Source organism: Pseudomyrmex gracilis, unplaced genomic scaffold, assembly GCF_002006095.1.
Source record: "Pseudomyrmex gracilis isolate BER0280 unplaced genomic scaffold, ASM200609v1 scaffold_2188, whole genome shotgun sequence".
In the NCBI taxonomy this organism is placed as follows: Eukaryota; Metazoa; Arthropoda; class Insecta; order Hymenoptera; family Formicidae; genus Pseudomyrmex; species Pseudomyrmex gracilis.
The window spans coordinates 15,617-23,852 of NW_018022772.1; the positions used below are offsets into that span (position 1 = coordinate 15,617).

Below are 8,236 nucleotides of genomic sequence, written 5' to 3' on the forward strand. Positions count from 1 at the left end.
AAAAAAAAAAAAAAAATTCCTCGAACAGGTGTCTCTTTTTTTTCGATATAGAACCCGTAAAAAAAGTTTCAGCTAAATCAAAAATGGGTCGGTCAGAATGGTGTTCGGTTTGTAAAAGAATTACCCATATATATATACACACACAAAAATACGCGATAAATATTCAGCGAATGGTTCTCATTGGGGGGGAAGAGGTCCAGAATTTCACGCTGTCTAAAATATATAATAAATATATATAATATATAAAATTCTAAATGCTAATATGTTAAAGCAAGATAATTTATCGGGCAGTTATATACCTACGCACTTTTATATTACTGTATTCATTGACTCTTATTTCTCTGAGAATTAATTCATTCACTTATGTGAATCATTCACTTACTTGTTAAAATGCGTTTTTTGTGTCTAATCCAAGCACGCTAAAGTTTTGCACTTTATTTTTGTTCTAAACCCATTTGAACCCTACAATTTTCAAATAGATTTGTTGCAATTGTTTACTACATTTTTATTTAATCACTTTTTTTATATTGATACTTAGCTAATTGCGTTGATTTGTCTTTGATCTGTATAAGATTTGTTTTTATCAGGTTTTTGTAATAAATTAAGTGATTTGTATATTTGTGGATATTTTTTATGTACAATACTTGACGTAGGTTTTTTCTTTTATAAGGACTTTTTTTTAGAGTTTTAGCATTACCCAAGGTGTACCACGTGGACGTTATTCGATAGGATTTACATCTCTTTGTGTCTGTGTGTGTGTGTGTGTGTGTGTGTGTGTGTGTCAGCTGTGTGAAAATATTTTCAGAAATGTATTATTAGAAACTGTACAAAGTTTTCAAAATAGAATTGAACTCTGCTTAAATCAAAACGGTAATGTTTTTGAACACCTTTTGTGAAAACATTGCATATTACAAACAGATAAGAAGGCACCAGACGCAGGCGTATACGCACACACATACACACACACAAAATTCGACCGGGCACCTTCACATGGTACAGACGGCGTCATTAATTCGAAGAATAGGCGCGGGGATCACATAAAAAGTCTAGTTGATCCAAATATCCATTAGTCCCAAAATCGGGTGTCCAGTTGTGGACACCCGATTGCTACTAGTTAGTTAGTACGGCGCCCGNGTCCCAAAATCGGGTGTCCAGTTGTGGACACCCGATTGCTACTAGTTAGTTAGTACGGCGCCCGTTGGCGCTACGAGCAACCGCCCCGCTTGCCCTCCGATCCCCGCGCCTATTCTTCGAATTAATGACGCCGTCTGTACATCTTGGTAATGTTAATGCTGACGGTACTGTAATTTTTTTCCAGCTTTATCACTCGAAAAGTATTGATTAGAAAACGACTTTATTATAGTGTTTTAGAAAGATCTCAAAGTAAACTATAATATATATAGTTTGCAATGAAGTATATAAAGTTTTATTTAAGTAAGTAACGGTAACCTTTACGTGACCTTTAAACAACTTTCCAAGGTCAAAAAAATAACATTATCTTATAAATCTCTTTAAATTGTACAACTTTTGTCTGAAATATTTTTCTCTAAAATGTACTGTTCAAAAGATATTTTAGGACGTCAATTAAAGTAAAATACTCTCTATACAGAGTAATTCAGAACAACTCTTTATCCTTGAAAATACATATTTCTGACTAAATTCTAAAACAGCTTTTTATTTGACAAAATTTTGTCTGAAGCTTACTTTTTGAGTTATTAACAAAAATAGGTGACTTACCACGAGTCGGATACAAGAGGTTGGCAGGGGTGGCGCAACTCACCGTCAGACACGGGTGATTACATGTGGTGCCTGACGCGATCAGCTGATCGCTACTATGTTTCTGCTACACTGTTTCTGTCTCTGTCTCTTTCTTTCTTTTTCTCTCACTTATTTATTTATTTATTTGTAATTTGTATCACTTAATTCGTGCATCACATAAATCACTGTAAATCACGGTGAATTGTGCCGCTCCTGCCTATCTCTTGTATCCAACTCGTGATAAGTCACCTATTTTTAAAGTTAATATAATGTAAAGTCTATAAAGAGCCATCGCGGGATGTTGTGCGTGAAAATATGACTGTGCATATATCTATGCAACAGAACTCACATTTACATGTGAGTTTTTTAATTGAAATTTTAATTCTATCAATTCATATAGGATGCTAGTTTTGCATCACATATACGAACGACCCCGAATACCTATTTTTATTAATAACTCAAAAAGTAAGCTTCAGACAAAATTTTGTCAAATAAAAAGTTGTTCTAGAATTTAGTCACGAATATGTATTTTCAAGAATAAAGGGTTGTTCTGAATCACTCTGTATATTTAATAATTGTAACAAGATCTCTCAACTAATAACTCACACACTACTTTTATATCTCATTGCTTTTGATATACAAAATCTTGGCATGTATATTTGTCAATATTAATAATTTGCCGAAATTTATCTGCGGTTTTTTACATTTAAGATTTTATTGTCATACAACATATCCATTTGTCATTACCTGTAACAATTATGTTTAAAAAATTATTTTTTTTTAAACTGTGTTCTTTTAAACAAATATAGACATATTAAACTTTCTTTTTATTTGTCAAGTTGAGCGTATAAATGTACTTAATCTTCTGAATGTTCCTCAAAGCCTGAAATGAACGCTTAAATAAGTTTTTTTGAGTAACTCTGATGTAACGAGTTTCCATTGAGTTTGAGCAAAGTTTTCAAAAGGTGTTTAAAACTTCCATTTTTTTCTTTTTAGTTAGCCGATATATTCGTGATCTGTAAGATCAAAACTTTTACTTTGAAATACTTAGTACCAGTTTTTTCTTGTGTTTTATACGTCACTGCACTTTTACGCAAAACGGAACAAATCATTTCAGTGAATTTTGCTGTGTTCTTTAGTTGAAACTCGAAAAGATTATGTTTTGAATGCTTTTCAAATGCCATTGTACTTACTACTGCTTTATTTGATTATACATATTGTTTGCTTCACCAAAACATATAGTATTTTTTAAGACAGTTTTTTAGAATTTTACACTTGCAAACCGCAAAAGAGCAGAAGTATATGAACTTGTAATAAAGTTATAAACATCGAATTAATATATAAAGACACTTAATTAATTGATTTATTAATTATACAAGGTGTCCCAGAATTGGTGTAACATCTCTTGTGAACAAGGTGGAAGGAGTAAAACTCAGTCAAAATGTCCTATACCATTTTGCTAAATTTGCAATAGTTACCGAGATCTTAATTAACAAAAATCAGCGAATAAGCATGCATCGGGCTGTCTTACACGCGTAAGACAGCCCAGTGCGCTTTGCGCGCTAACGGTGTTACCCATAGCGACATATGGGAGGAGCTAATATAACAGCATATACTATAACATATACATATTAAAATGTAATTGTGCGAAGCGCGCCGGGCTGTCCTAAGCGCGTAAGACAGCCCGATGCACGCTTATTCGCGGATCTTTGTTAATTAAAATCTCGGTAACTATTGCGAATCTAGCAAAATGATATAGGACTTATCGACTCAGTTTTACTCCTTCTACCTGTCTACGAGAAATGTTATACCAATTCTGGGACACCTTGTATACGACAATTTTAATTACTTTGGTGAAGCGGTAGAGCATGATAATCTTGCAATGCGGGTTCGAGTTCTGTTGTGATTTCTGTTATTTTTTATTTGTTATTTTTTTAATTTCAATTTGCTAATATTTTACATTAATTTTTGATTTTTATATAATTTTTTATTTACAATAAAACAATGTTAAAAAATTAGTAATTATGTCGCTTTTATTTAACTTTTATTATAATTGTAATAACTTTAAAATATAAACAACTTAAAAATTATAGTAAAATAATAATAAAATTTAAAAAAAGAAAAAATAAGAGTCACGAGAACTCGAAGAATCAGTAAAATCATTGCCTGTATGCTCAACTACTGCGCCATCTCAAAGTAATTGAAATTTAGTTCTACAAAACTAAGGAATATTGCGTTGCATGTCAAAATAAAACAGCTATAATATGGACATTTTTAAAACATCTAAATGTAAATATACTTAGTACGTCCAATAATGTATACATTTTTAAAACATATATATAATGTTCATGGACGTTTGGACTAAATAAGACCCAAATTTGGACGTCCAATGGATGTTGGTGCTGTCTGGGTTGGTTGCAATACGAAATCTATAAGTATTTCTCTATACATTGCGACTTTCCGCACAAAGTTTATTTGTCGATTCTTTTAAATTCTCTTGAATAGAAACTTACATTAAGAAGATCTTGTGTGAAATAAAAAAGTTTTTATTTGAAAGTTGAGTTTTTATTTTTAGTAATAATAGTTTGTGATTTTGAATATTTCTAGTAGTATTGCTTTCCTAATTTTCATTTAAAGTAATTTAAAAAAAGATAGTAAATATAATAATTTCATTATTATCAAGTATATAAAAATGACTTCGGCCTCACATGATCTTCTTAGTGGGAATTGGAATATTGAGAGACTTGTCCGAGAAGGTTTATCTTCTCGAGAAGTGTGTGTTGCGTGGTGTCAGAGTGTTTTTTATGATCATATTATGATTTGCGTTTTTTATGATCATCCGGGGAGAGGTGCAGGAAAAGGGGCAAATCCTTTCTCTTGCAGGGAACAAAGTTCTCCTTTTGAGGGAAGTCCCACTCTGCTTACTCACTTACAACACAAACATAAAAACTTACTTTTTTTTATTGAGTTTTAAAAACTTACTACATATTATATAGAATCAATTTTAATCAATGTAGGTTTTCTTTTTTTTTAAATTTGTTTTTCATTTCCCGAAGTAGAAACTACGCGCGTTTTATTTGTCTTATCGAATTCTATTGTTATGCAAAATTTCAGATCAATCGGGAGCAGGAGTCATTTGGAAGTATATCTTATTGTATATATATTATTGTGTATACAGGGTGTTCAACAATTAGTGTAAAATTTCTCGTAGGCAGGTAGAAGAAGTAAAACTGAATCGAAAAGTCTTGAACCATTTTTTTCTATTACATATAATAAAGGATTACTTATTAAATAAATTAAGCCAGTCAGCGCCGACCTTTAGCCGAACGCACATCAGTGAACCACGCGCTTGGTATGCGTGAGCGCTCCGCGCGGCTTACTGACGTGCGCTCGGCTAAAGGTCGGCGCTGAGTGGTTCGATTTATTCAATAATTACTCCTTTATTATATGTAATAAAAAAACTTGATTCAGGACTTTCCGACTCAGGTTTACTCCTACCTACCTACAAGAAATTTTACACTAATTGTCGGACATCCTGTATATATTTATATACATATACAGAGTGTTTGGTAATTGCTGTCTCATCGCTCGTATGTAAGTAGAAGGGGTTATTCTAAGACAAAAACTCCTATATTACGTTGGAAGATTCGCAATAATTAACAATATATTAATTAATAAAGATCCGCTAATCAGCGTGCATCCAAAGTAAGGACAGCGTGAGAACAATCTTTCGCGCGGACGCGCCATAGCGACGGAATGGGAGGAGCTAATAGAATAACATGTATATAAACATAAACAGCATATAGGCAGCGTTCTGGCAGCGCGCTATCTGCGCTATTCTGCTCTCATTCTATGTTTGTTTTACATCTAACAAACGATAAAAATACAATGATGCAATAGCGCAGATAGCGCGCTCCACGAACGCAGCCTATACGTTGTTTATGTATACACATGTTATTCTATTAGTTTTTCCCATTCCGTCGCTACGGCGCTGTCCTTACGCTGAATGCACGCTGCTTAGCGGATTTTTATTAATTGATATCTCATTAAGTATTGCGAATCTTCCAAAGTGGTATAGGACTTTTCGTCTTAGAATAATCTTTTCTACCTACCTACGAGCAGTGAGATAGTAATTACTAAACACCTTGTATATATACAAAGCGTCTGACAACAAACGAATAAGCCGAAGTGTGTAAGTAGATCGGATCAATCTGAGAAAAGTTATTTACCCCTTTTCAAACTTCGCAATAGTTATAAAGATATAAATTAATAAATGTAAGCCAATAAGCGCGCGGGGGGCAATGATCGAACTCTATAGGTGTGCACGATTATTAGTCCTCGCTTGCCGCTGCTCGCTCCGTACTGCCAAATAGCGCCCGATTGCAAGAAGCTGTGTCGCGCCGCGTTTGTTTGTTTCTCCGCCTCTCGTTGCTAAAACGTTGCATGAGAGAAGCTTTTTCTTTACAGCTGATAATCGTGCACGTCTATAGAATTTCTTTATCATATAAATTATTCCAATTATTAACTCAAGTAGGTGAGGTACTATAACACATAATAAACAAAACTTTTCGTGAGGTACTACTATGTGTAGAATAAAATTTTGTTAAGTTAACGTGAAGCTTGTTGGTTTTTCAATGACATATTTTATCTATAGATGTATATAAAAATATTTATAGATATACAAATAAAGAAATATATGTATATATTACTTTGGCGACTTGACAAAGACCGCTAGCAGGCTCCGAATGACCCATATTTGACTTAACAGAACCAATCAGTAGAGGTGTAGTTCTGCAACTACAAATAACTCTGTCGATTGCGTTAATCTCCTCAGAATCGCCGGCTCTTGTACCACTACCATGACATTCCATGAAAGACAAATTGTTCGGTGCTATACCGCATTCTTCGTAGCATTCTTGCAACAATTTGGCTTGCATCGTGCTCAAAGGGAATGTGATACCTTGAGGTTTATAACCATCACAATTTGTTTTGCCGTGAACGACTGTAGCATAGATCCTTTTTGCGTGTTTTGCTTTTTGAAGATATACAACGACAATAGCTTCACTACGAGCATAGCCGTCTGCGTCGGCGTCGAAAGCTTTGCTGCGACCATCGGGTGACAATACACCTGAAATAATTAAAAAAAAAATACTTTATGTTTTGAATATTCTTTATTTACTTATTTATAATTTTTGTAAATAATCACTAATCTATAAAAACAAAATAGATTATAGTATGGAAAATTTTATATTGTACACATATATAGTCATTATATTATTTGCTATTATCAGACCTGTTAACAAACAAAATGTGTGTAAATCATAACCTATTCTATCAGTCTTAATTGTTGCTATTTTTACCCACAAATTTATATCAGTATTTTTTGATTATACATTCACAACCTTTATACAAACCAAAATACAAAACTACCAGATGACGTCACATACCGCTATATAAAAATACTGGTATATCGATATTTATATTAATTATCTATATTTAGCGGTATTTTATTCGGTTTTCATATATTGTTTCACATTTTACAATATTTTAAGGCAAGAATTTCAAGTCACTATACCAGAAATGATATACTATTCCTAATATATGTAGCTGTTTTCAATTTGTAAAAACAACGGCAGCTTTCTTTTTCTACTTATATTTTTACTTATATTTTTAAGATACTTTTATTGTAAGTATATATATCAAATTACACCGTTTAGGCTGCAATTTTGGAAAAATGTAGGATAATACAAAATAATTGGTGATAAATGCTTGGTTTTATTATACATTATACATTTACAGTTTGTTGTTAGCTCTAAGTACTAAAATATCATCAAGAATATTGCCCGTTAAATTATAAGTAAATTCGACAATATATATTTTAAAGAAGAGAATAATCTTTCGACACTAAGTTGTGTCGGAGGCACTAATAAAGCTATTTCGGTTAATGAGTACAACTCCGGTATATTATATTTGTTCTTATTCCAAAATTTTTAAATATTTTTTTGGAGTCTAAACGAGGATATTCTAAAAATTGTTTTAGCATATTCATGATGTCTAAAGTATAGGTAAAGCTAATAAAGGTATTATCACGGTGTTTTCTAAATCTCTTAACATCTTTTTTACATTATCTGCCTCACATTCATCTTGACATGCAATTGAAGTACAGAGGAGTGCACCATATCGTGCCGCGTAAGGAGAAGTATTTCTCCTCTGGCTGCCCCTACCACCGCGCGCCGTCCTCCGCGACCGGCCCGAGATCCGATCCATATACTGTCGCGGTCGATAATACCAATGCGGTTATTGATAATACCGACGCTCGTGTGTTCTTATCATAATCACGAGCATCGAAAAAAAACAATACGTCAAAAATTCTGTACATTAAAATCTGACAACGGAGTTTCGTTAATAAACCGTCGAGTTTTATATGTTATATGTATAAAATATATAATATATAAAATATATAATTTTGGATCATAAA

The 8,236-nt window shown here is 32.9% G+C and overlaps 1 protein-coding gene across 1 annotated transcript in view; it reads right to left on the minus strand.

Moving 5' to 3' along the window:
• The window catches only part of LOC109862691 (fatty acid synthase-like), a gene marked incomplete at both ends in the record, with an annotated part of 17,032 nt that extends 10,146 nt beyond the window's left edge, over positions 1-6,886 (minus strand). The window contains one exon of the mRNA XM_020442806.1: positions 6,468-6,886. Coding sequence (XP_020298395.1) covers positions 6,468-6,886 — 419 coding nt within the window. The remainder of the gene's footprint in view (positions 1-6,467) is intronic.
• Positions 6,887-8,236: the final 1,350 nt, after the last annotated feature.